This window comes from Pangasianodon hypophthalmus, chromosome 22 (genome assembly GCF_027358585.1).
Source record: "Pangasianodon hypophthalmus isolate fPanHyp1 chromosome 22, fPanHyp1.pri, whole genome shotgun sequence".
NCBI classification, from domain to species: Eukaryota; Metazoa; Chordata; class Actinopteri; order Siluriformes; family Pangasiidae; genus Pangasianodon; species Pangasianodon hypophthalmus.
The window spans coordinates 18,330,421-18,358,122 of record NC_069731.1 but is presented as its reverse complement, the minus strand read 5'-3'; the positions used below and the strand labels follow the sequence as shown (position 1 = coordinate 18,358,122).

Genomic DNA, 27,702 nt, shown 5'->3' with positions numbered 1-27,702 from the left:
AGCTGCTTGTTATTTTTGTTTGCACCTTCCCATGATATTTTCTAACAAACTTAGTTTTCCCCAAAACGTAAACAGATCAGTGATTTAAACTACAGTGACCCTGACCAGGATAAAGGAGTTACTGAAGATAAATAAATAAAGAATTTTTGTCAGATTCTGGAGTATCCCTGTCCTGACGCACACCTCTAGAAGCTTCAGTAAAGAAATTTGTCCCTGCTGCAGTCACTGATATCGATCATTTTCCCCCAATGCTGCAGATTTTCATCTCACAGCTCCACCAGTTAAATATTTCATCAGGACAGTATGAAGTGTTTAATGATGCGAAGTCGTGGCACTGAGACACTTTTCAGTTTCAATAAATCTATATTTATTTTTAAAATCAGATTAATTAATCACATCATAATGCAATTAGCATTAGCATCATTACGAAGCATCGATTTACAGTAACCCATACAAACATGGCCACAAATCAAACACACGGGGAGGAAGAGGAGGAAGAGGACGAGGAGTGGAGGAGGAAGAGGAGGGAGAGATGCTTCTTGTTGCAGGGGTTGACATCCTTCTGCTCCGTCCAGAACGCGAATCCGGCCGTGGAAGTGACTGAGGTGCTGCGTTTTACAACACAGAGCGCGAGACAGAGAGAGGGAAAGAGAGAGAGAGAGACATGGACAGAACCCTACTGGACCTATGAAGAAGGCAGCTTGTAATGAAGAAACAGGAAATGCCAGAGGTGAGCTGCGCTGTAACACTCACAGATGTTGCTGAGGATCAGGGGCCACCAGCAACCGGCCATTTTCACTCTTCTCTAACTTCAACCCAGAGCAATGCATTTTAATCTAATCATTCATCATAATCAAGGCCTAGATAGATTTTTTCTTAATATTTTGCATGTCCTCAATATAAATGCTCAATATATATTTAATATAGGTTCAAAATGCCAAAAAAAAAAAAAAAAAAAAAAAAAAAGTAACTCTCATGCAACACGACTAATTTTGGACTAATAAAAAAAAAATCGGGGCCTCCATGTTTATGTTAAGTGAAAACTCAAAACCATGGAAGCGCTCAACATGGATGTTTATTCAGATAGACACCTAAAGGAGAAAAGTGTCACTGCGTTCGGGGACGAAACCCACGGCGAAGGTTCGACGAGGACGAGGCCCTGCATCAGAGTGAGGTACACGGTTCTCCTTAGACAAATGCACTTCTGGATGACAATTACAGTAACGAAATGAACGAGGGGAAAATAAAATGATGTGCATTAACGTGTGGCGTCCCACCAAGCTGCATAATTATTTTCTTATGGTACACAAATGGAGGGAGGGAGGGTGCAGGGGTGACAAAAACAGACATTATTCCAACTCGTCCAACTCGTGCTTCAATTCAGTCAGGTAGGAAGAAAAGAAAAAAAGAAATTAAAATAAACTGAAAAAAAAAAAAGCGCTTTTCTTTCCTCAGTACTGCAATGGAGGATCACAAAGCGTCACAGATTCAAGTACAGATGTACAGATTTGTCGTTACACACTTTCCGTTTCGTCCAAGAGCACGCATTTGTGCAGAACCCAAACAACAACAACAAAAAAAATTAATATAATAAACGAAAAGACCTACAAATACAAATAAGTCTGGTGAAATCCTTGAAACCAACTAGCCAGGTTAGTCAGTTAATACCAAACAGGAGTCCGGTGCGAGTTAAGGGTGTCGGTAAGAAGCTTTTTGAAGGACTGAAAGTGCTTAAAGATACAGTTTACGTGATCAATGTTGCTTTCTTTTGCGTTTTTTTGTCATGAGAATAAGGGCAGATGCATCAAAAATCGACAGTCCATGGTCGTTGTCGTGTTAAAGTGTTCGTACATGGTCTTCAGCAGAAAATAGAGCAGAACCCTCGTTCTTCCTCTGTGGTTAGGCAATAATTCAAAGGTTCTACATTATTAGTGTTGAAGTTCTAGCAGAACAGATGTCTGGAAGGTTACTGTTTATTTCTAGTTCGCTCCTGCAAAACAGAGGGAAAAAACACAGAGCGTTAGACACGTTTACATCAAACAGATGACAAGTTTTTTCCTCTTAAATAAAATGCTTTCTTAATTCTTAATTGTACAGTGAAGCGAAAGACGAAGGCGCAGAGACGTCGCCCACAACGTGACAGTCGGGGACTCTACAGCATAATCACAGCCTCTCACACAGAGAGAGACGAAAAGAGGAAAGAGAGGAGAGGAGGCGTGCTGTTCAGACTGTAAGCAAATTTCTGACAAGTAGAAAAGGAAAAAAAAAATGGCAACAGGAAATGCAAATCATGGTGTGTTTCCATCCGCTACTGTTACGCAAATCTAGTGAAGAGGGAATGATTAGATTGCAAATATCATGATACCAGATCCACAATGATCCTGAAATAAACACTAAAAGTGCAAATATACTTCACTTTCACCGCATGGACGTGCACACCACCTGAGCGGCATTGTTCACACACTCGCTTGCGTATCTTGTGAACATCTGGAAGATTAAAAGCGACGTCCACTAGACGCCTCATCAGAGCCAAAACAGCAGTCCATCTGGTTTCCAAGTGGAATTGTAATGTTTAGCGATGTTTAAACAGACTGACGAGCACCGTAGCGCTTTAAAACTTTCTGCCGTCGTTGTGACTGTTGTCATGATCTGCGTCAAATCAAAAACTCTCACTGTATATTCAAATCTAGAAAATCCACACACACAAGACTGCTACACAAAGCAGACCTTCTGGTATGTTGAAGAGGTTTTTAAAATTCAAACACTAGCTGTAATAGGAAAACTGTTAGCGTTATTGCGCAATAACGGTCTCGAATAGTATACAAGTGTGCGATTTGAGACACGACGCTAGTGTGTTTATACTGTTAGGGACACAGTGTTACATGGTGCTATACTGCCTCCACTATTTACGTTGGCGTTGCACCATGTGACGTCACGTTAATTTCTGAGGACGTGCACAAGCGACACAACAAATGACCGCAGGATTCACTCGGCGGCCATCTTGTGTACACGCAGTTAACAGCAAATATAAATCAGCCTTAACAGGTGTTTAGATTCACTGAGAATAACACTCTGCGACAGGGTGGTGTGATGAAGCGGCGTTACTGTTACCACCTCAGAGGTGATTATTTTCCTAGAACAGCACATCTATCATTCATTTATCATTCAGTCTTTTTATATTAAAGTACTTACAGTAAAACATCTTAGACATTCAGTTGTGATTCAGGGTTTTACCTTTTAATATTTAAATATCTGAGTGACATGCATTCTGACAGCAAATGGAAACACATCATGTTTTTGTGTTTTTAAGTGACGAATTGTTATTCTGGAAAAAAAAAATCCTAAGGTAGGTGGTAGAACTAAAAAAAAAAAAAAAAAAAAAGTCATATAACTGAATGGAACATACAGATGATTCCCTTTGTGTCAATATTTATTGAAAAATCTGCTCTCATTACTTTTTTAGATCATATCTACTATCTTTTTTTAGATCATATCTTTTTGCAATGGTTGGTTGTTTTTTTTTTTTTAACTAATCCCAATTAAAGCAAGTTAATAAAAAAACAACTAATGAGAGAAACACAGACACTGAAGACTTCAGGGAAATAGTTATCATTGTGTGCGTGCGCGCGCGCGTGTGTGTGTGTGTATGACAAGGCTGCCCATGTTGTGCTGCAGGTCACTAATATGAAGTGGACAGCCGAGAATAAAACTCATCAACCCCTCTGACAGCTTGGCTTCAGGCTCCCCCGTTACACCGTCCTGAAATATTCATGAGCGAGTAACACGGGGCAGATTATCCATCTCGTGGGTGTTGGGAAAAGCTGCGTCAGCTGAGAGGGGGAGAGGGAGAGAGAGAGAGAGAGAGAGAGAGAGAGAGAGAGAGAGAGAGACAGAGCTCTACACTCCCATCACTCTTCCTTCTCTGACGTTAACACCAGGAGCACACTCAGGGCGGTAATAATGAATATTTCACTCAAACATTTAACAGCTAATGAAGCACATGCTAATACCAGGAGCCTTGTTGACCAATCTTTCAAAAAAAAGAGTGATGTTAAACTATAATTATGATTATTACAGAATTCCATGATGGAACTGCTGCTCATGCTGCGTTACACACTCGAAGGAAAGCGCTATCCGCCCTCTTCCACATACATGAGCTCACAGAAGCTGCTCATGATTGGCTGGTGTCATTGTGATTGATAGGTGAGACAGCGTATGCCCCTCCCACCCACACACACAGCCGATTTGGCTCTCTTGGACTCCCAGCCACGGAGATTTAATACCTTTATGAAGACGGTAATCATTATTACTAAGATGATAAAGTAAAGATTATTAATAACCTGAAGTCTTCGGTCTCACTCTCACTCTCGTTTTTTTAAATTTACATATTTTAATTTTAATAAGGGTAAAAACAGAAGCAGAGCAACAATGCAAAAATCACTAATTCTGCCAAAATAAAATATGGCACGCAACAGATTAAAAGCATGTTTTATTCTGGAACGTTCTTTTACTACACCCTGGTGTTAAATAAGGAATAAAATACTGTGTGGTGATGTTATAGGAAAATAATCAATAACCAGGTGGTGTTCTAGCACCATATCTTAGTGCTTTCTTCCTCTTACATACCACAGCAATTTGTCAAAGCAAACAACACTTAATTTACTAAAGAACAACATGCTTTTTATCCATTTATAGTTGTGGAATGTCTGAGAAACTGGTTTGTGCTATCACACAAACAACCGTAATAAACAGTCATTTCCTCACCAGCCTCTCTTTTTTTCTCTTTGAATTTGCAGCTTGTCATGCTACCCAAAGAAAAAAAAAAAAAAAAAAAAAAAAAAACCCAGAAAGCCTAAACTGCTCTGTCCTGAAGACTTTCCCATGACTGTTACAAAGCACTGACACTGGAGACTCCTTCCATTAATTATTAAATAAACGTCCCTGTGAATTCACTACAGAAACGATAACTAGCACGTTAATATCAAACTGTGATTTGCAGCTGGAACCACTGTCATTAATCAACACTTCCCGACCAATCAGAATCGAGAATTCAGCAGTGGTGTGATAGAGTATCAGAGCAGTAAAAATAGAGTCCCGGGTTTATGCTGGGAATTGTTCAGGAATGAGAACAGCGAGATACAGTTACATCAGCGAGGCGTATCATATCATTCCACCAAGAGACATATGATGGAAAGGAAAACGTATATGTCTCAGTAAAAGCCAACACACAGCATGATCTTGTGACCATCACATCCTCCGGGGAATGATGAATAAAACACTCAGAGCACTGACACATGATCATACGGTCCAGCCACGGTTTGATTTCCAAACCCAAAAAAAAAAAAAGGCCACAATAAAGCAAAACGCTTTATAAATACATTCTACAACAAAGAAACTAACAGAGACTGATTCAGTTTGGATCGGATAAACAACGGGTCATCGCTGACTGGATCTGATAGCCAGATTTACTACAATTCACTTACAGATGTGACAGAAGAAACTGTTTAAACCCCAACCAGCTGTGACGAACTGATGACGCCAAATTCCTGCTGATGTTAGCAGGATGCATTGTGTGCATTTTTAGCCAAATCAGTAAAACATGCTCACAAAGAAGACTTAAAACTTATCATACGGGTTTATTTTTAAAACGGGGCGGACACACCATAAAAAGAAAAAAAAAAATACTTCTTATTGACTTTCACAAAAAAAAAAATCCCTTTTCTGAGCGAAATAAAATTCAGAGCTGAAGCAAAAAACTAAATACATTTAAAAAAATTTTTTTTAAAAAAGACACTACATCTCAAAATCCAAAATGTTAGCAAAGCATGAGCAGAGCAGAGAATAGTGGAAGATAATGAGTCTGTATTATCGTAAATAATTTAGCTAAGTATCTAACTACACATTATTCTATTTTATACCACTGCACTACTGAATTCTCGAAATCCGATTGGTCAGAAGGTGTGGATTAATTTCCTATAACAGCACCTCTGATATAGATCATATAAATCACAGATTTATGTTAAGACGCTCGTTCTAATACGTTATGGTTTCCATAGTAACAGTGTACAACGGAAGCTCCACATAAACCAAACTTTTTTTTTCCAGAATAGACCACATCAAAAAAACCTGATGGCCAGCCCCTCAAAAAATTACACAAAATACTCAATATTAGGAACAAGAAAACATCATATCCGGTAATTACAGCTCTTTTTATATGTGGCTCGTCTTATTTAATGGACCAAAATTAACAATCCTAAATTTCACTCTAAACACTTGCTTGCAAATCCACTTGTTAGATCCAGAAATTGTTTCTGCCACGAGAGCATGCAGCTGCTTCATTTTCTCTCTCCTCTCATCCTCTGAATACGTTCTGCATTGCAGCGAGTTGTTTCATAACGTCTCATGACAGTAAATTCCTTAATTACTGCAACAGTCTTGTGACATACGAGGCACAAGCGTTTGCTCTGGCTCTAGATGAAAAATCGCTCCTTCTCACTGTTACCTTTGCACTTTGTTATCATTCAGTAAACTCATTTGCAGGTGTAGTCAGACAAACAAAAAAAAAAAAAAAGAAAGGCTCTTGCAATTTAGCGGAATGTGTGAACGCATCCTGCTGGCACCGTCAGGCGAAAGAAAAGCTGTAATGTGTTGCGGGGCCAGAATTCAGACCCCCCCTGCCACAAACGGATTCGAACCATGTGCAATTGTTGATTATAGTGACGTCATTTATAAGGAGTCATTTATTTAACATTTATGGAAGGAGTCTCCAGTGTCAATGCTTTGGAAAGCTTTAACTACGTTTTCCGATATCTTCAGGACAGAGGATTTTACGCTTTGTGGTTTCTCGGTAACGTGACAAGCTGAGTTTTTCGGTCTTATTCACTTCAAGAGAGAAAACAAAACACAGAGGTTGGTGAGGGAAAGACCGTTTATAGCTGCGATAATGTAAATGAGATCAGGGAACCATCATTGTAGAGTCGCTGTGGTATAAGAGGAATAAGAATCACTTGTATAGGAAAAGAATCAACTTGGAGGTGATAACTAACTCAGCCTGCACGCATTTTATTCCTTTCACATTAGCTGAACTTTTTAGCTTAGTCATTTAGGTTTCCTGGCATCCAAAACATCAGCCTGCAGACACACAATGGAGCTTTCACCAAGATAAGTTTGGTTAATGTTTTGCGGATTTTTTTGTACGTATAATAACACTAAATTACATTTCAGATACATTTTTAGCAGTGCCTGAGTCTGTCCTCATTTGGGAAATATGCAACCTAAATCCTTGTCATGAGGAGGGAAAAGGTCAAACTCCTATATAAAGAGAGAAAAAAAAAAAGTAATCGTCTGGGTGGGGGGTTGGGGGAACCGTTCACTGGCCTCTGAAATGGATGTCCTGTAATTACTATCCACGCAATCCAGCCACAGTTTTAATCAACTCTGGATAGAAATCAGACGAAACCCAATTCTCCAAAGTGCTGACCTCGCATGCACAAAGACAGTAAATGGTTGCGTAACCTTCACTATTGATTTAGTATCATCATTTTTTCATCAAGCTTCGAGCCAAACTCTGTGCGCAAAGGTGATTAAAAGTTGAAACCTCAGTTCTTCCCTGAGTGTAATGCGATCTGTGATTTAACAATTAAGTCTAATTTAACCCCGTACTTGAAATGCAGGAAAAGAAACCACAAATCAAAGTATTTTTGCTGTCACGCAAAACGGATAGAGATGAAAAGCAGTCGAGGTTGAGGTAATGGCTTGGGTCATTAATAATTTGTGTTGCTCAGTTTCTTCTGTGCATCTGTTCATGGGACATCTGCGTCTGGTGACATGCTGTGACGTTAAAGCCTTTTCAATCCTCTTTCATTTTTCTCTTTAATTATCTTTTATGTCATCACTCCCAAAAACTTGAAAGTTTTAGGACTCTTTCTGATTTTAATTTCACCAAACGATGATACTTCTTTGAAGTATGTGTACTGGAGAATCTCTAATTTGGTTTTTTGAATCAAAGCACCATCATTCTGAAAGTAACAAACACTCTGACAGCGTTCTAAGAGCGCCGTCAGACACGCTTACCCTACGTATGGCTTCCTCTTCCTCCTGCCGTTTTTCATAATGTGCAAAATCGTCAAAGATCGAGGTGGTATGCTTGAAAGTGGCGATAATTTTAAGCACTTGCTTGGCCTTTTCCAGAGGCACCTCCTGAGTGTCCCTGGAGTTGGTGACCGGCTTGTTGTCATTGTTCTCCAGGCGGATGTGCCGCAGCTGGTTGTTGGGCACGTCCTTGACGAAGATCCACTTGACCTCGAACTTGCCCTTCCACTTGTCCTGAGACCAGACGCCGGCATACGCGTTGTAGTCCACGGGCGACTTCATCTCAGCCACGCCGCAGAAATGGCCACTGCCGTTGACACTGAACAGAAGGTAGAGCGGGCCCTTGGTGGCCAGCGAGCGGTACGCTGCGTCCAGCCGCTTGTTGCCATGCTCCGTGCTGCACCAGATCGAGTACTTGATGGAACGGTGGATGTCGTCCTCGGAGTAGCTCTTAATGATGAACACGCGTCCGTTCTTCACGTTCCAGTCAAAGTCTTTGGGGTTGTAGCTGTTAAGCGCTTTGAGCTTCTCCAGCACCGGGTGGAGCTCACCGGGGGCGGACGGGGAGGCACTCAGAGGCACACCGGGGCCCAGACCGAAGTTCTCCTGCCCCCCGCTCTGGTTAAACGTGGCCATCCTGTTCCTCGGGGCCACCCAACGGTTCTGGGGTGGCGCATTCTGCTGAGGGAGAGGATGCTGGGGCTGAGGAGGGGCGGGCTGGGATGGATGGTGCTGGAGAGGATGTGGTGGACCTGGTTGAAGTTGTGGAGGAGGTTGAGGGGACTGAAGCTGGAGCTGCTGGGGTTGGGGTTGAGGAGGCAATAAAGGCTGAGGCTGAGCTAAAATCTGAGGCTGCACCAGAGGCTGAGGGGGCAACATCTGCTGAGCAAGTGGTGGTTTCGTGATGGAAACTTTGTCATCCCAAGTTCCAATGTTCATGTTATGCTTTATAGGCGGTGGAGGGATGGTGGCACCACTTCCCATGCCTGGATTGGCCTTAGGCTTGAGTTTGGGCTGAGGTTTAGCTGGTTTCTTAGCTATGGCTGCCCATGATGTAGGCTTAGGAGCTGAGGAGCTAACAGGAGGCACGCTGTTAGCTGCCATGCTGCTCATGCCAGCTGTTCCTCCAAGAGGAGAACCGACAGTTTTGGTGACGGATGCCATGTCAGATCCGAGCTTGAGCCCGGCCATGCCTTGATCAATGCTGCTCAGGGGAGGAACCTTGCTGAGCTGCGTGTCACTGCCAAAGCCGGCCTGTCCGTCTGCTATAGCCCTGCCCAGAGAGCTGGGCGCGTAGCCGTAGCTGCTGCTATATGCTGAACTCTGGGTCGACTGGCCCTGCGAGCCGCTGGTGCCCCAGGTGGAAAAGTCTGCGTTGCCGGGAAAGAAGTTAAATCCATGTTGACTAAGAAAGGGAGGCGTGTTGCCTAAAGCACCGGGCTGGCTAAACACTCCGTCGGGGATGAAATGGTGCTCGCCATTGCTCATCTGTCCATAGGTAGTCAAGTAGGGCATAGGCGGGTCGCCTGCGGTGGACCACGCAGCTTCACCCAGAGAGTACGGAAATCCAATAGATGGGGCATAGTAGCTGGGCATGTAGGGGTCAGACATTGGTGGGTAGCTATTACTCTGCAAGGGGAGTCATAAAAAAATCTATTAAAAGTGAATTTATATATAGTGTTTGCTCTGGACTTAAAGAGACCCGATAACTGATCTTCAAAATACAACGTAGCCACCATTTTCCCAAACCAATGGTTCTAAAAAATTACGCAATGTTTGTACTAACATGATTCGAAGGTTAATATTTTCCACTCACCTGATTTGTCTGGCTGCTTAAGTAATTCTCAAAATCGTCATCGTTTACAGAATCCTTCTGATGCATCGAACCGTTTTGCACTGCAGGAAAAACAAAAGTCAAAAGTTTTAAGCAGCACTAACACTTTATTTAAGACTCTTGTTGCTTGTATGAGGTTATTTATCTGATGGCATAGAGCCTTGGAGTAATGCTTTAATACAAGAGAACAATTTAACATCACCCAGTAACAACACCCCCCAATAACAACAACACCCCCCGGTAACAACAACACCCCCCGGTAACAACAACACCCCCACGGTAACACCGCCACCCCCCAATAACAACACCACCCCCCAATAACAACACCACCCCCCAATAACAACACCACCCCCCAATAACAACAACACCCCCCGGTAACAACAACACCCCCGGTAACAACAACACCCCCCGGTAACAACAACACCCCCCGGTAACACCGCCAACCCCCGAGTAACATGGCCACCCGGTAGCAGACTGGTACTTTCTAATACTCACTAACAGATTAGTACCAATAATTAATACTCAGTGTCAGGTTACTATCAATGCTCGATACTCAGTAATGGATTAGTACCGGTACTCAATACCCAGTAAAGGATTGGTACCAATACTCAATACTCAGTATCAGACAGCTATCAATACTGAGTAAAGGATTAGTACCAGTACTCACCACTCAGTAAAAGATTAGTACCGGTACCCAATACTCAGTATCGGATTGGTATCAGTACTCAATACTCAGTATCGGATTGTTATCAGTACTTAATACTCAGTATCGGATTGGTATCAGTACTCAATACTCAGTATCGGATTGTTATCAGTACTTAATACTCAGTATCGGATTGGTATCAGTACTTAACACTCAGTATCGGATTGGTATCAGTACTTAATACTCAGTAACGGATTGGTACCGGTACCCAATAGTCAGTAATAGATTGGTACCAGTACTCAGTAGTCAGTAACAGATTGGTATCAGTACTTAATACTCAGTACAGGTATGAATGCTCGATACTCAGTATCAGATTGGTTTCAATACTCAATATCGGACTGGTACCAATAGTGAACGAGCAGTACCAGACTGGTACCGGTACTCAATACTGAGCACTGGATTGGTGACTCCCTGTCAATCAGGCTTGCAAAAGTAACGCTGCTGTAAAACTGATAGTTATAAATATACAGTATGAGAAGCTAGCCTACCACATAAAGAGTACTGTAAAATATGAAAGCCTTACCTTTATTTCCTTGGCCTTTAGGTCTCTGTTACAGCGTTGTGAAGAAAGAAAGAAGTTAATACAGAGAAGAAGTGAAACAGTGAGTGCACATGTTTACTGGAAAGTGCTGCACACACCACTGCTTTCCAGAAGAGGCCTGGTGTCAGCTCTCAGCTCTCCAAGTCTCACACTCATTTTAACATTTTAACATCAAGGCGCATTTTACACACGGTTCCTACGGCTGCGTTACAAAAGTTTTGGCACCCACAATCCTCATTTATTAAAAAAAAAAAAAAAGTGCCTCATGCTGTAAATGTAATATAATATATCCCCATATAGAGATCACACTGTCTCATCGACACACACACACACACACACACACACACACACACACACAGGTGGAGGAACGCTTCAGTTCAGCTCAGCAACAAGCCATCACCTGGTTAGCTAGTTAGCTAGCATGCTAGCAACCAGTACCATAGGAACACGACATGACTAGCCTAGCTAGCCTGGAAGCTAACGGCAGGTAAAAGAAGCGTATGATGAGTGCAGAAACGGCGAAATGTTCCCTCATGTGTTACCTGATCAACAGTTGTGGCAGACATCCTCCTCCACGAGCCTTTAGCTGCGTGACGATGTTATTATCACTACACTCTTCTCGCCTTTAACGCTTATTGTTATGATTATTATTATTATTATTATCACTATTATTTTTAAATCCTCTTCCTTCCTTTCGGCTTCAGCCAATCAGACTTCACGCACGCGCGGGGCTTTAAACACACTTAGCCTGAGCGCTAAGGTCACGCGCGGTCGGAGGCGACTCGTCGGAGGTGTCCTCGACGGTAAACGGAGCCGGACTTCCTCGGAAACATTCACCCCGGACGCTGTAAATGTCTGATTAGATGGTTAGATGATTCCCCCCGCTGCTCCGTGCCACAATGGCGGATGGGTTACTGCTCTCACTTCCGGTTCGACGCTGACCTTCCGCCAGTGACGTCAGCGCACGCGCTTAATGCCTCGTTCCGCCATGTTTAAGCTCGTCATTGTGAAGAAACGAAACATTTTTTTAATGGAGAATAAGGTTTCTGTAGTTTTTTTTTTTCAAAGTTTTTGTATTTTTTTATAAAGTTCAAGAGACACAAATTAAAAATATATCTATTATTAAAACTATCAATTAGGAGTGTAACGATACACTGGTCACGATTCGATTCACGATACAGCATTCACGATTTGATTCGATTCATAATACTGGTTTCATGATTCGATTCGATTTGATTCATAATACTGGTTTCACGATTTAATTCAATTCACGATACTGGCTTCACAATTCAGTTTGATTTACGATACTGGCTTCACAATTTGATTTGATTCGATTTACGATACTGGCTTCACGATTCGATTTGATTCACGATACTGGCTTCATGATTTGATTTGATTTGATTCACGATACTGGCTTCACGATTCGATTTGATTCACGATACTGGCTTCATGATTTGATTTGATTCGATTCATAATACTGGTTTCACGATTTGATTCGATTCACAATACTGGCTTCACAATTCAATTTGATTTGATTTACGATACTGGCTTCACGATTCGATTCGATTTGATTCACAATATTGACTTAACAATGCAATTTGATTCACGATACTAGCTTCACAATTCAATTCACGATAATGGCTTCATGATTCGAGTCAGTTCACGATACTGGCTTAAACGATTTGTTTTGATTCACTATACTGGCTTCATGATTCAAGTCAATTCGATCCAGGATAATGGCTTCACAATTCGATTAGATTCAGTTTGATTCACAATACTGGCTTCATGATTCAATTCGATTCTCAGAATATTTTAAACAAAATTTTAATGAAGGAAAATTATGACCAATAACCAATTATGGCTCCTTTTTATTTCTGAATCAAAAACAATGTGAAACAATGTGCATATTTGTTTGTATAAAACTAAATAAATCAAAAATTGCTATGAACAGCTTTAAGGTTTAATATTGTAAGCAAAATGTACAGGTTCACCATATCTTAAAAATTAACAAATAAATATTTATAAATTCTCTCAAACATTTGATGGAGTAAATAAAGTCTCTGGCTCAGAGGGAAATGACTGAAACTCGACTGAAACATGACAGTGACATAACGATCGCCGCAGCAGCACCTGAGGCGTTGTTAATAATTAATTAAATGTTAGTAATTTAATTAATTATTTTAACAATTTTTAATAATTTAATTAATTATTAAAATTAATTAAAAATCTAAAAAGTAGATTAAAACTTCAATACCTTGATCGTTTATCAAAAACTAATTAAGTTCTTTTCCTCCAGGCTCTGATTGGACGATTGGTGTGTTCCTCCCAGCCGCTTGGCGGTGATAAGCGCCGTTTTCTCGCGTTTTACCACCGCAGAAGAAGAAGAAGAAGACCAGGAAGTGCGGGTAAACAGAAGAAGCTAACTTTTTAGCGTTGGCTGTAAACTATGCAAAACATGTTGCCTTTTATTTCAATCGCGCTCAGAGGTGCAGCAAGGAACAAAGTAAGTATCGGTGTTGTTTATGTGATGTTTATAAATGTAGACGCGGAAGTAGAGTCGATGGCTAGCTAGCTAGCTAGCTAACATTAGCGGCTAAGCTGGTTAGCTATAGATTTATTGGCCTTGATTTGTTTGCCTGTGCTCCCTGCTGGACATTTAGTGCGCTCAATATAGTGTTTAAATATATTTTATTCAACTAAAGAAAAGCGTATAAAGGTATTTCATTCCCAGCCATGTCTTTGATTTTGGCTAGTTCTCTGTGCTAACCTAGTTACTGTAGTTAGCTAGGCTAAATTAGCCTGCTACAGTGGCTAGTTGCTAAGTGACAGTTGACGCACTTGTGTTATAGTAGCTGTAAACAGTCGTTCCCTCACCAGCTGCACTTTTTTATTCTCTTTCCCTGGAAATGTGTTCAAGTGAAGATTTTGGTGACATTAACAGGAGAACTCAGTGTTTGTTTAAAGATTTTGTTGGAGTGTTTGTAATGTTCAGTGTTTTTGTCTAAAACATTTGTACTTTTGAACATTTTCTTTCGCAGCTGTCCGCAGTGGTACTCGTGAGCCGCTCCTATGCCAACTTCACACCTCAGGCCACCTTTGACATCAAGGTGGGTTCATGATTCTTGGTGAACTAAATCTTGATTATTTTGTCTTATCTCATAAAATCTTTGATTCTCACCCATGAGTCTTTGCTCAGCTTTGTAAGGAGTGCTATATGGGAAGGGTGGATGAAGCTTCATGAAGCTTTGTGGCTTTTCCCTGATTGTGCCGGGAAATGCATTGAAGCCTCAGAGCATCAAAAACAGTGACTTCTTGTGGCTTGGAAAATTAAAGCAACAATAAACTGATTAAGCTGCTTCATATAAAGTGCCTGCACTTCTCATTTATATAGACTTTCACAACTGTGTAGAAACAGAATGTTGTTGTCACTGTGATAGAGTAAAATAATGTTAACTAAGGTACAGTTCAGCAAAAAGTCCTGGCACTCGACCAATCCAACCAGCGAATAATGAAGTAAGGTGGGGTCTCGAACCTTCCGACACTCAAAACAAAGCAACCATGTGATTGGACAGAAATCAAAGGCCTCGTTTGTCATCGATTACATGATTTTCTGAAAACAACTGATCTAACCAATCAGACATCTGTTAGTGCAAGAGGCAGAGGTTTCTGAACATTCAGGCCTTGTGTTTTGGGGGTGTGGTTTTGGATGGAAGCTCAAAGCAAGGGGCTGTTATCTACAATGTTTTATAGCTAGAGTTGATTTCCTGACATTGATGTTTACAACGTTGATGTGAATGGTGGTTCCCCCCCCCAAGCCATGTGATCTTTACCGGCTGGACGAGGGCCCTCCGACACAAGCCGTGCTCACTCGAGAGGAGGGGCTGAGTTACTACCGCACCATGCAGATGATGAGGCGCATGGAGCTGAAAGCGGACCAGCTGTACAAGCAGAAGGTCATCCGAGGCTTCTGTCACCTGTATGATGGACAGGTGAGAATCTGTGATGGGACACAATATTTATTTATGATAGAAGTGGTTGCAATAAAGCACTTGGTGTTATGGGAAAGTAATCAACGACCAGGTCGTGAGTTACTGGTACGAACTAGAAGTTGATTATTTTCCAATAACAGTATGTTCTGACGTGTTTATAGCATAGCAGCCGATACGATTCAATTCCTATACATTATTATTATGATTTAAATGAACACACGTGGTGTTGACTGGCTTCGTCCTTGTGTGTGTGTCTCAGGAGGCTTGTGCAATGGGCATTGAAGCCGCCATCAACTCCACCGACCACCTGATCACGGCGTACCGAGCTCACGCGTTCACCTACACCAGAGGAGTGCCTGTGAGGGAGATCCTGGCCGAGCTCACAGGTTCATCTCTCTTCACACTGCATATTGAGAGACGACACACACACACACTCACACACACACACACTCTGTTAAAGGAGATGTTTACAGTAGATATGGGGAGGGTAGAGGACTGTTCATAACCACCATACATGTCATTTATACAGCTAATACTTCATATGAGTCAGCATCCTGTAAAGCAGCTGCTAATAGCCATGTGCACACAAGGGGGCGCTTTAGCATCCAAATATTTCTTCTTATTGGCTGGATCTGTCATTGCCACCTTAATACTGAGCTGAAATTGTTCACTTGACTTGTAGTGAAGGATTTCATTCTTTCCTCACTGAACCTAGATGACAGATTTTGACAGAAAATAGTTTCACTGTACATACTGTGAGAACGGAAATAAGAAGCTGTGAGGAAGAGCTCGGAATATCCGTGTTTGAATTTGGAGAAAAGGTGTCCATGTACAAGAAAATTGTACTGTTTGAAGAAGAATCTATGATGAGAATATAGTTTTCTACAGTGACTATAGCAGATGTGTTGATAAATACCGCTCCTGTCAGGTCGAAGGGGTGGAGTCGCCAAAGGCAAAGGAGGCTCCATGCACATGTATGCAAAGAATTTCTACGGTGGAAACGGCATTGTGGGAGCTCAGGTGAGACACACTCGTCCTCTAAACAGCGTGATACTTCGTTACACGTTCTTTACTGTGTGTTATTGAGTATTTGTCACCTCGAAGGTTCCCCTGGGGGCTGGAGTGGCTCTCGCCTGTCAGTACCAGGGCAATAATGGGGTGTCTCTCGCACTTTACGGGGATGGAGCTGCAAACCAGGTGAGATGTTTTCCACAAGCGTGATCTCAGCAGTGATGAAAAGAACGTGCTCCCTGTTTAAACCGGTGCATGTGTGGTTATCAGGGGCAGATCTTTGAGGCGTACAACATGGCGGCACTGTGGAAGCTGCCGTGCATCTTCGTCTGTGAGAACAATAAATACGGCATGGGCACGGCAGTGGAGCGAGCCTCTGCCAGCACGGAATACTACAAACGAGGAGAATTCATTCCTGGACTGAGGGTAATGTGCACAGTCACGGGTTGATAACATTCAGTTGACTTGTACATTCAGTTGATTATTTGCTGTAGAGGCAACAGTAATGTTCCTCCAGTCAAGGTGAAGCCTAACACGTGCTTCATCCACGACTTCATTCCACCAATCTGCGACACCAATTCCATTTCGTTCCCCATCCCCCATTACGTCTGAATGCTCAAATCTAATTGGTCAGAAGGTGTGCATTATTTTCATGTAACAGCACAGATTTTTGTTTGACGATGTTTAACATTTATGGAAGGAGTTTTGGTTGTAAGCGCGCTTAGTCTTGGTATAGCTGCCATCATGTAAGGATGTTCTGCAATATACATACAACTATAAATGATTAAAATGTGCAATGTGTTAATAAATTAAGTTGTAATTGTTGGCAAATTGATGTGGGGATTTAGCGGCACTCGGCTTGCGTGTGGTGCCACGTTACACCACCCCGGCGTGCATTAGTTTCATATAACACGGTCTGTCATTATTCCTTTCTCAAAGGACAACAAAACACAAATAACTCTCGCAATCATTTTTGCGTTGCAGTAGTTTTTCTTCTGTAAAACCGTTATTTGATCTAGTTCGCTGATGATCAAATGTACATCTTCCTTTCTCACACACAGACTATATTCTGCGCACTAATAATACAACCTGTCTATACCCATGATCACGAATAAAATTGACTGCATCCTCAAAATTAGGATCCAGAATGTGCCATACATCCAGTTGCCTCACGAAATTGTAATTCTGTTTTATTTCAGTAAACACAATTACAATACCAATGTGGAACATCATGCTGTACGGCTAATTGTTATAGTGTTGGTTTTCTCAAGTGATAGTGTTGGTTTTTAGTACCTCTGCATTAAGACAGTAAAAATAATGTGAATTAAAATGAGCGTTTCTCACATACCTACAACTCGGATGCTCTGTGTCGTTCAGGTGGACGGCATGGACCTGCTCTGCGTCAGGGAGGCTACCAAGTTCGCCGCAGACCACTGCAGAGCCGGAAAGGTAACTTTTAAAAAAAGAAATGCACACATGCATGTTAACATGTTAACACTTGGACTATTACGTGATTTAATTTTTTTTTCTTGCTAACACGCTTGCGATCTGTATTCTACAGGGTCCAATGCTTATGGAGCTTCTGACCTATCGTTACCATGGACACAGCATGAGTGATCCTGGAATCAGGTGAGGCAGATTATGACGAGCAAAATGACCTCAGACTGATGTAGCAATCAAATTTGTGTTTACAACGCTGTAACAAAGCGCTATGTATCTCTCACAACTGTCTGATAGTGTCATGAAAGTGCTGTTAGCAAAGACAAATGAATAACTTGGAAGATAAGGATAAAACATCACATTTCAGCTGACTGTAATTCTAATTAGGAATTGTTCTCATGATTTTTGACTATTCATAAATTCTCCAGCATTAGAAGATCTACTGTATGTTGTGCTTATGAATGTGTTATAAAGGTTCTATGTAGGTACTCAAAGTGTCCCCGGTGGTTTAGCTTTAGCATTTGCATTCTGATTGCTTCATTTGCTTTTCAGAAAGAGGGGAAAAAACAACTCTAATGTCTACAACTCCATTCTTGAGTTTGTTTGTGGGAGGGGGTTCAGGGGTTGAAGATTTACTCAGACGTGGAGAAAAGAAAAACACAATACTGACGATCCAGACAAAAATAAAATCCCAGAGTACCTTTAAGAGAGCAAGGGTTTGATTTTTCGGGGTATTTGATGACCCGCGCGTGATCCATCGTCCCCAAGGTCCAGTTCTTACTAGTTGGGACCTGTCGTTACCATGGATACGGCATGAGTGATCCTGGAAAATGACCCCAGCTCCCAGTGTAGGGGGAGAGAGAGTTCGGGGTGATGCTCACACTACCAGTTAACAATGATCTTTGTGCTGAATACAGCTACTGGTTACTTTTTTTTTTTTTTTTTTTTTTTTTAAATCTGCTGTGTTGTGTATGGATGTTTGATTTTATCTATATATCTATCTAGCTATCGGACACGTGAGGAGGTCCAGGAGGTGCGAAGCAAGAGTGACCCAATCACCATGCTGAAGGACCGACTACTTAACAACAACATGGCCAGTGTGGAGGAGCTTAAGGTGTGTGTGTGTACATACACACGTGCATAATTTTTAAATATTGTTGGAACCTCATGCAGGCTCGTGTGAAATAGAGCTCAATTAATTGATTTAGCAGGAAAAAAGTCATCATTGACTTTTGAGTCATCTAAAATTGAAGGGATCTGTAGGTGTTTCCTCACTGCTGATGACTTTTCCATTTAGGTGTGTGTGTGTGACTTCAGTGTGTTCCTGTGACACAAACTCTACTTTTTTTCCCTGAATATAACCTGACCTCAATTGCTGATCGTTGCTGTCCAAAACTAAGGAGAAGAAATCTATTAACCTAAAATACTAAATTGAAATCATTGTGTATGTTTACTGTTAAAATGTAAAGTTGTTTAACGCAGAATAAATAAAATCGACCTCATGCTTAACAGGAGATTGACGTGGAGGTGCGGAAGGAGGTGGAGGAAGCGGCGCAGTTTGCCACGTCCGACCCCGAGCCCCCGCTGGAGGAGCTGTGTAACCACGTCTTCTACAACGAGCCGCCCATGGAGGTGCGAGGCGCACACCCCTGGTCCACGCTCAGGTCCACCAGCTGAACACTACCAGCTGCGAGCTTCTCACAAAGCTGATGGTGACGGTGCAGCTGGGATTTCCAAAAAGGTCCAAAATGTTGCTTTGCTAGAAACGCACAAATGTCGGATCACATTTACTTCATGCACTTTACTCCTTATGCTCTTCTGAAATGTCAGCTGTTACGTATTTTATTATACGGTTGCTTCATTATTAAATAAAAATATTTGTCTGACTTGTCTGTTTTTAAAATAAATTCTTTTTCCTGATGTAAACAGTTACAAAAAAAAAAAACTACAAAATGATGGCTGTCTTAAGTTCTTTAAACAGATTATACACCAACAGCCTTCATCTGCCTTTCTAATTTGTTTTTAGTTTCTTTAAATACACTTTTTATATTCTGTATTTGTTTCTTTGTAGGTTTTTTTTTTAGTTTTTGATTTCATACCTTTTTAATTTTTTTTCTTTTTAAAAAAAAAAAAAACACTTTTTTTTTTTCCCTCCCCCTTACATCTTTTTAGTTTGATTGTTTATACTTTTTAAGAAAACAAACCCAGTCCAGTGGTTTCGTCTTTGCATTAACACTTAAATGAGCAGCCTTAGTGATCTTATAACTTAACCTTTTTCCTAAATCGGTGACTTTTCCACATGATGAATGTGCTCCACGATCCCCCACAATGCAGAGAGACTGTAGCGCTTTGCGTATATTGCACTTTACACAGAGATCCTAAATGGCTATTTTTGAAACCTAAAGAGTAGCACACGAAGTGTGTTTTTTATTTTGCTCTCAGTGGATGGTTTAGATTATAGAGCCAGCTGAATTCAGCCAATCAGATGCAGAGGTTTAGTTTTGGGTTCAGCAGTGATGTGCCAGATTTTATAAACTGGTTTAAAATGCGTCTCTTTGCTTATTTTATGTCTGTGGTTGGTTTTGGCTTCAGGCGCCTCGTGAAAACTTTATAATGAATGTTCTATAACAATATATCATTTATTAAATAGAAACAGGGTGTAGACTCTGATACATGTACTGTAATAAATAAAGGAGATATTTATACCATCATGTTGCGCTGTATTGGTGTAAGTGATTATTAAAGAAGAAAGCAGCATTCTCAGGTGTGGTGCAGCATCTGAAATACAAAAACAAGCTTCATTCAAGCAAAAAAAAGTTATTTCTAGGTATGGAGCTTAACACTGATTCTCACGGTATCTTCTATAAATTTTCCCAAATTTTTTTCATTTAATACTAATACTTAATTCACTTAATACTTCAGTTAATTCTAAGCAGATATTGTGATCTACTACAAACCCTGATACTGAGCTGTAACTAGTTACCAGTGGAAATTCTCTCATTTAATTTGTTCTCATTCTTGTGTTTTTTTTATAAACTATTTTATTTTTATTTTTTTGTTTTTCTGTTTTTATTTACTCTTGTTTCATATTGTGTCCTAATTTATAATTGTTAGATTATAGTCTTTAGTCTGTATATAAACTTTATAGATTAAAGATTATAAGACATATTTATATAAATTTATTGCTGCTGTTGCTCGTTTTATGTCTCTACTTCATTCTTATTAGCTTTTTTTTTGTCTGTTTAATTTCTTTGTGAAGCTTCTTGACCTGCAGTTTGTGTATGAAAGGTGTGATATTTTTTTTTTATTTATTTATTTGTTTATTTGATTACTTTATATTTAGTATGTGTATTGGCCACACAGGTTGCTGAAGTTCAGTGTGGAGTCAGTAGGTGTCATAAAAGATCTCTGAGTCTATCAGCTTTGACCATCAGTTAAAGCCTCTGTTGAATTTGAAGTCTGTAAATTACAGTATAATTATATATAATTGCATATAGTTCTGAAATATTTAATTACAAAAAAAAACACCAGTCAAGGCAGTGTAATTATTTTATAATTACACTGTTTAAAAAAATAATAAAAAAGTTAAATGGAAAAACAACTTCAGTGTGCAGTTTAATTTTCATAAGAGACACGCTTATTTCCTGTCAAATTGGAAATGAAAATGTAATCATAATTCTGACATTTTCATCTTCGTGTCGCAGCGGTGCAAATCAGCTATAATGGTTATATTTCCCTTTAGAAAAAAAATGTCCCAAACTTTACCACGCTCACTACAGAGTGCACGATTCTTGTAGTTTTGTAGTTTATAACCTGGAAGTGTAGAATATTCAGTGAGTTAATGTATAATACTACTTTAACTCATTAATTGATTAATAGATTAATAGATTTTAATTGACAATTAATTAATATATATATTTATGTAAAAACAGTGGAAAATTGTTTTTGACACCCAAAAAAAAAAGAGTTCTTTTTCCTGTAAGGGTGTGATATTACATTTAATAGCTTATTATATCTCAATTTATTTTAATTATATTCACCGTATAGTAGAATTAGTGTATAGTTGCATAATAATAATAATAATAATCCTTTTTTTCTTGAAGTAACCCTAACCCTAGGATGAAATTAGAGGATTTTTCTATAAGATTGCTCACTTATTTATTCTAATTCAGTCTAATTATATGAACTGTTTGATAATTGTTAATAATATTAATAATAATAATAATAATAATAATAATAATAATTTTTCTGTATTGATTTTTGCCTCAAGTATCTTACACAAATAAAATGATGTGATTTTTGTGCTGTTTACTAGCTACAAATAATAATAATAATAATAATAATAATAATAAATCTAGAAAGACAGTTGTTGTTGTTGTTGTTGTTGTTGTTGTTTACCTTACATACAACAGCAAGAGCATTAAACTGATATGATTAAAATTGATTCCAAAATAAAAAATAAATTAATTAAGTATCCTGTTTAATTTTCTTTCCCACACTTCATCCTGACAAAACGCAAATAAAATTAAATCAGTAAATCAACAGAAGTAAATAAATTAATACCCTGACTGTATGGCCGCCTCGTCATATCTGCGTTCACCTGTTTACTGTTCCTGCACGGCCCCTCCCCTTGTCCCGCCCACCGCTCTGTGACGTAGGGAGACGCTCTGACTGACAGGCAGGTGAGCCTATGGCGTGCTCGGCGTCCCGAAAAGCGGAAGTGGGCGTGTGGGCGGAGTTTGGCGGAAAGGAATGCGGAGTTGAGGGAGGGCAGCGCCGCGGGGAAGCGAGGAGGAGAAAGCCGAGCGGTGGCGGCGTTTTCGGAATTACTGCACTCCTCATCCCGGCGCTCACTTCCTCCCTCCGCGCGGGGCTTTTCCGGCTACTTCCGCGTCTCCGAGAGCGTCCAGGTGTTCACATGAAACCGCTTGGAGGTCACCAAGTGCCGCTGGGGTTCTGAGAAACAGCCGCTTTTTGTATTTATATAGATATTTCTGTGTGTGTGTGTGTGTGAGAGAGAGAGAGCGCGCGCGACATGCCGCTGGCGCAGCTGGCTGACCCGTGGCGGAAGATGGCCATAGGGAGTGAGGTGAGGTGCTTTAAACTACCTTCAGTAGTTAACTAGTTGATTAGTACTGAGAGTTTGATGAGAAGAGCTGTTGCCTTTATTAGCCGTGGATTAGCTGTTTTGCATCTTCACCATGGAGCAGGAGTGTCAGCTGAGCCAGCTGTTCCAGCTGTTCCTCTGCCTCTTCATCCCTCCAAGGTTACAGTTAAAAAGAAATGAAGTGGTCATGGAGGTACATCAGCCTCTTCCCTGATACATGATCCTTTAATTAGATCGAGAGATAAATAACACTCTGGCTTTCTGCAATGTCAAGCAGACAAAACAGACAAAAACTCAGAGTGAACTGGTTAAACCTGGCAGGTGAATTTAAATCACAGACTGGAGATAAGTTCAGTGTAAGGGTCTAATTCTGGTTTCCACGCTAGATCTGATTTGCTGTTAATAAATGTCCTAAAGCTTTAGATTTCTTCTTGGTAAAAGTACCAGTGTGAAGAAGTGACGCTGGGGCTGATTTCTTTCTAGCCCAGACATGTGGTGTAAACCTCAGGCTTGATTTAGATTCATAAGGCAACAAGTTGATATTTGATGATAGCACTGAATCTAATATGATACGGTTTTGATCATTAATTTACTGAATCTGCTGCCATGCGATTTTGTTTCATAAGTCAACGATTCAATAGTTGACATTGCGACTGAATCTGCTACGATACGATTTGATTTCTTTCAGTTCTTAAGATGATTCAGTGGTTGATGGTGCCACTACATCTGCTACAATATGATGAGATTTCAATTCATAAGACAACGTTTTGATATTTGACAATACCGCTGAATCTGATATGACACGATTTTGGTTCATAAGGAATCGATTTTGATAATTGATTTATTGAATCTGCTACAGTTTCGATTTTGATTCGATTCATAAGTTAACAATTCGATATTTGACAGTATGACTGAATCTGCTACAATACAACAGGATTTCAAGTCTTAAGAAGACGATTTGATATTTAATAAGACCAATGAATCTGCAACAATATGATTTTGATTCATAAGGAAACAGTTTGATTCACTGAATCTGATTCGATACGATTTTGATTCGTAGGACAACGATTCGATATTCGATTCACTGAATCTTCGGCAATACAATATGATTTCAAGTCTTAAGGAAATGATTTGATATTTGATAATATCACTGAATCTGCAACAATATGATACAATATGATTTCGATTCATAAGGCAACGATTCAGTATTTTTTTGATCTGCTACGATGCGATTCAATTTAGTAGTCTCCGATCGATATGTGACCAACTTTGTTCAGCGTTTGTGAATGATGATGTCGTAGACAAGGACTATTTTAAAAGTGTCAAATCACAAATAAAATCACCTTGCTAGCCTGTTAGATTATTTACACATCAGTTTTAATATCTGAATTATTTTTTTACACACCAGTTGTTTGTCCTTTTTCGGTTTATATTATCCATTTATGATTGCTCCATGGATTCATTTCAACTGTTGCCTTTTAAATCAACATTTCGATCTGAATCATCGGATCGTTACGCCTCTAGCCCGGACTGTAGAATCATGCAGCTTATCAGTGACTGTCGTGTCACGTGATCACAGCGTGACACGCCCCCTAGATTGGATCTGATATTTTTCAGACACATTCATAACACATCTTCAGGAGGTGTGTATGAAATAAAGTTGCGGCTGTAATGAACGTGAACGAGGATTATTTACTCTGTCATCCTCTTTTTTCTCCCCAAAATGCCTTTGGAGGAGAAACTAAAAGCTGATAGCCTGAGCACACATTGTTTAATTATACTACATATTACACAAAAGAAAGGAAAGATGACAAATCTGTAAGTTTACCATGTTTTTTTTTTGGTTTAAATGAAAGTGTTACATCTTTTATGTTGTTTGGTATTCAGGAGGAAACACGGCATGAAGCCAGTTATGGAGTTAAAACACTCAAAAAAATCATGAATGTAGCTGTCTATATGTCTTTAAGAGTGTTTGTGTGTAATAGTTTTCCCTTCATCATTCTTATTAAGCCATCGATTAGACCTCGAGATGGTTTCACTGTCGAGATGCTGAGAGATTTTAGCCTCATATTTAATATGACGACTAGCCACTGTCACTGAAGTCCGTGGTCTGAAGTCATGAAGTTGGAGTTGGTGATTCATAAAGAGCAAGGCTGTCTGATTCACACTCCTGCGCCTCGCACTGGATTCATCAATGGCACTTAGTCACCACGGCTCGTCACCTCCACACGGCTCTGTCACAGCAGCGAGCTTTCTCAGGAGAGACTGCTTTTTTTTAAAAACATTCTGAAATAGCTTCCAATAGTAACATAGATATTACTTTTAAAACATTCATAAGAGCATGCAATCATTACTGCATTGTAATTTCATGTAACAGACTATTTACATGCATTATTTATAAGCTCTAATGCTCAGGATCTCAATCCTGCTCCTGCAGAACCCCTTGTCTTTCACATTTTCCTGTGTTTTCCTGCTCTAACACGTCTGACTTAAACGAATGAGTGATCTACAATGAGTACCAATGAGCCACTTTTAAAGTAAAGCTGAAAAATAATAATACTTTCATTTAATATGTGCAAAATTAAATTATTTTGCACTGAAAAGGAAGGAAAATAAAAAAAATTCCATAAAAATATTAACATTTAAAAAATGAGTACCATGAAATTGGCAGTGTCCAAACAGTCTGTAATTTTTATTAATAACATTTTGTTTTACTTTTTTAAGATATCATGATATCTCAGAAAAGCGTATTGTCACATTATTAAATATAAGCTCGATATTATATAGCCTAACTGAATATTGAAGACATTTTGTCACTCATTTATTCCCTTTGATTAGACATTATTAGAGTGATTCTGCGTTCTTGAAGAAAAAACAAGGTTAAAGGTGCAATCAGTAATTTTTAAAGGTGCAGTTGGATAATGTTAAATGTGTTTTTAAATGGTCTTGACCATCATTCCAAAGACACCTTAGAGAAAACCTGATTCGTAACATTATACAATGCTGTGCCATGCTTCTGTTTACATTTTTCTGACCCAGAAATAACTTCTATCCCCAGCCAGAATAGAGTAATGGAAAGTAAGTAGTTTTAATAAAAGGGAATGGAATCAGTTGTGAGAAAGGAGAAGGAATGTCAGTGTCTTCATCACAATTGTAATTCACGTAACAGGCAAATTACAAACCACTCCTTTAAGTCTGAACATTTTTGATGAAGTTCTGCTCACGTTGTTTCAACATTAACAAAGTATGTGTTTACACACTGTCAAAAGAAACTGTATCTTTCCTTGTCACTGGAGTGATACCTTTATCTATCGTACCTTTAATGTGAATCTTTCACTTGGAAACATGGATGTAGTGTTCCTTTAAAACTATATACTATATGCACCTTTCTAGGTAAAAGACACATATTAAAGGTACAGTAAGTGTTCTGTTGAGGGTACCACCCTTTTTCTGAGTGCGCTGCGGAATCCCTGTGGCACTACAGGTTTTATAAACGGAAGAAAAAACAAGTCATGTGGACCATGAAATCCAACCAATCACAACACACAGTACACATCTGTCAGTTCAGCAAGCTCCGCCTCTTGCACTGACACTAGTATGTGTGTCGTGTGGGCGTGGCTTTGGAGAGAAATCTGATGGGAAACCATTTTATTTTATTTAAATTTGACGTTTTAGGTAGCTTTCGCTAAAATCTCTGACTGTACCTTTAAGCTCTCGCTGCTTTTTTTTTACTGCAGGACACTCAGCAGGTCTTGGAGGATTCTTTAGGAGAGGAAGACAACCTGTCATGTCAAGTAAGTGTCTCTCTGTTCATTTCCTGTTGATATTTATATTAATATTCTCTCTCTTTCTCTCGCTCTTGCTGTTTCTCTGTATGACCTCTTTATCGTGATGAGATTAAAGGAATACGCTGGTGTTTTCTGAGCAGATCTGCATCCACAGTGGGAATTACGACATGTTTCCGTGGACTGGGAAAAGAAAACCTGTTCACGCCAAAATGAATATAATGGAACGTCTAAGGGCAGTTGGTAAAATCTCTATCAGTAAATTTTTAAAAATTCACATATTTCCTGTAATTTAAAACTACAGCCTTTACACTCTAACAGTGAAAGTGTGAGGACGAGATAGATATGAGAGAAAGTCTTATAAACGCTAGCTTAATGTTTTCTGAAGGTTTTGTCGTATTTATGCATCATAAGGCTGAAATTTACGACACTAGTAGCTTTGACGTAATCACAAATTTTTTCATCTGAAAAAATCTTGAACAAACTGTAGACATTTACAGCCACATTTGCTAATACTTAAAAAAAAAGTTTATTGACAGACAGCATTCAACAAATATTGTATTACATAGAGACAATATAAATGAGTAACCAGTTTTTGCTTTACGATTCATCAATATGACAAAACCTCCAGAAAAGCTTATTAGAAATAATAAGAGTAATACAGCTGGAGTAACACTTCCTCTCATGACCATCACATCTTTAACACCTTTATTCTTAGAGTGTAAGGTTATAAATTTGCATTTTAAACGTTTATTGACGGAATTCAACAACTGCCCTTAGACTGCCATTATAATTCCATTTGGCAGAAACATGTTTTCTTTTTTTTCTTTCCACTTCATGAAAATGTGTTCGTTCTTGCCTGTGGTAATCACACACACACACAAACACACACTGCAGGTGCTATATAATAAGGGAGTCTCGCTTTAATTAGGAAATAAATGAAGGAATGTAGTTGAAAGACGTGTATACTTCAGTGGTGGCAGATTGGCTTTTATTATCGCTGTGAAAAAGGAAAGAAAGTGACAAATGGATGCTATCGATCACAGAATCGCCTCAGACAGGGACGGCATTGATTCATCCAGAGCTCAGGGAAAAAGGTCTTGTGTGTGTCAGAGGGATCTGTTTTCATACGATAGCATTTAGCGTTAGCAAAACCAAAAAAGGGATATGAAAAGCTAATGTAAAGCATCAGAGTGACTGT

The 27,702-nt window shown here is 39.7% G+C and overlaps 3 protein-coding genes across 3 annotated transcripts in view; 2 read left to right on the top strand and 1 right to left on the bottom strand.

Annotated features, from left to right (window-relative positions):
• Nucleotides 1-343: 343 nt before the first annotated feature.
• Nucleotides 344-12,123, bottom strand: ythdf3 (YTH N6-methyladenosine RNA binding protein F3). Its single transcript, XM_026938136.3, has 5 exons — nucleotides 11,712-12,123; nucleotides 11,152-11,176; nucleotides 9,908-9,987; nucleotides 8,074-9,720; nucleotides 344-1,990 (listed from the first exon to the last, which is right to left on the bottom strand). The coding sequence occupies exons 1-5, from the start codon at nucleotides 11,733-11,735 to the stop codon at nucleotides 1,967-1,969; spliced, it is 1,800 nt and encodes a 599-aa protein (XP_026793937.2). The 5' UTR covers nucleotides 11,736-12,123; the 3' UTR covers nucleotides 344-1,966.
• A 1,390-nt stretch (nucleotides 12,124-13,513) lies between these two features.
• pdha1b (pyruvate dehydrogenase E1 subunit alpha 1b) lies at nucleotides 13,514-19,495 on the top strand. Its single transcript, XM_034297809.2, has 11 exons — nucleotides 13,514-13,672; nucleotides 14,208-14,276; nucleotides 14,985-15,158; nucleotides 15,418-15,544; nucleotides 16,087-16,178; nucleotides 16,263-16,355; nucleotides 16,440-16,595; nucleotides 17,547-17,618; nucleotides 17,731-17,798; nucleotides 18,615-18,723; nucleotides 19,122-19,495. Exons 1-11 carry the CDS (start codon nucleotides 13,616-13,618, stop codon nucleotides 19,284-19,286), a joined length of 1,182 nt encoding a protein of 393 aa, XP_034153700.2. The 5' UTR covers nucleotides 13,514-13,615; the 3' UTR covers nucleotides 19,287-19,495.
• Nucleotides 19,496-22,374: 2,879 nt separating this feature from the next.
• rps6ka3b (ribosomal protein S6 kinase, polypeptide 3b) overlaps nucleotides 22,375-27,702 on the top strand; it is a 50,649-nt gene continuing 45,321 nt past the window's right edge. The window contains exons 1-2 of the mRNA XM_026937833.3: nucleotides 22,375-22,698; nucleotides 26,454-26,510. Of these exons, the coding sequence (XP_026793634.3) occupies nucleotides 22,645-22,698; nucleotides 26,454-26,510 (111 nt within the window). The 5' untranslated portion in view covers nucleotides 22,375-22,644. The remainder of the gene's footprint in view (nucleotides 22,699-26,453; nucleotides 26,511-27,702) is intronic.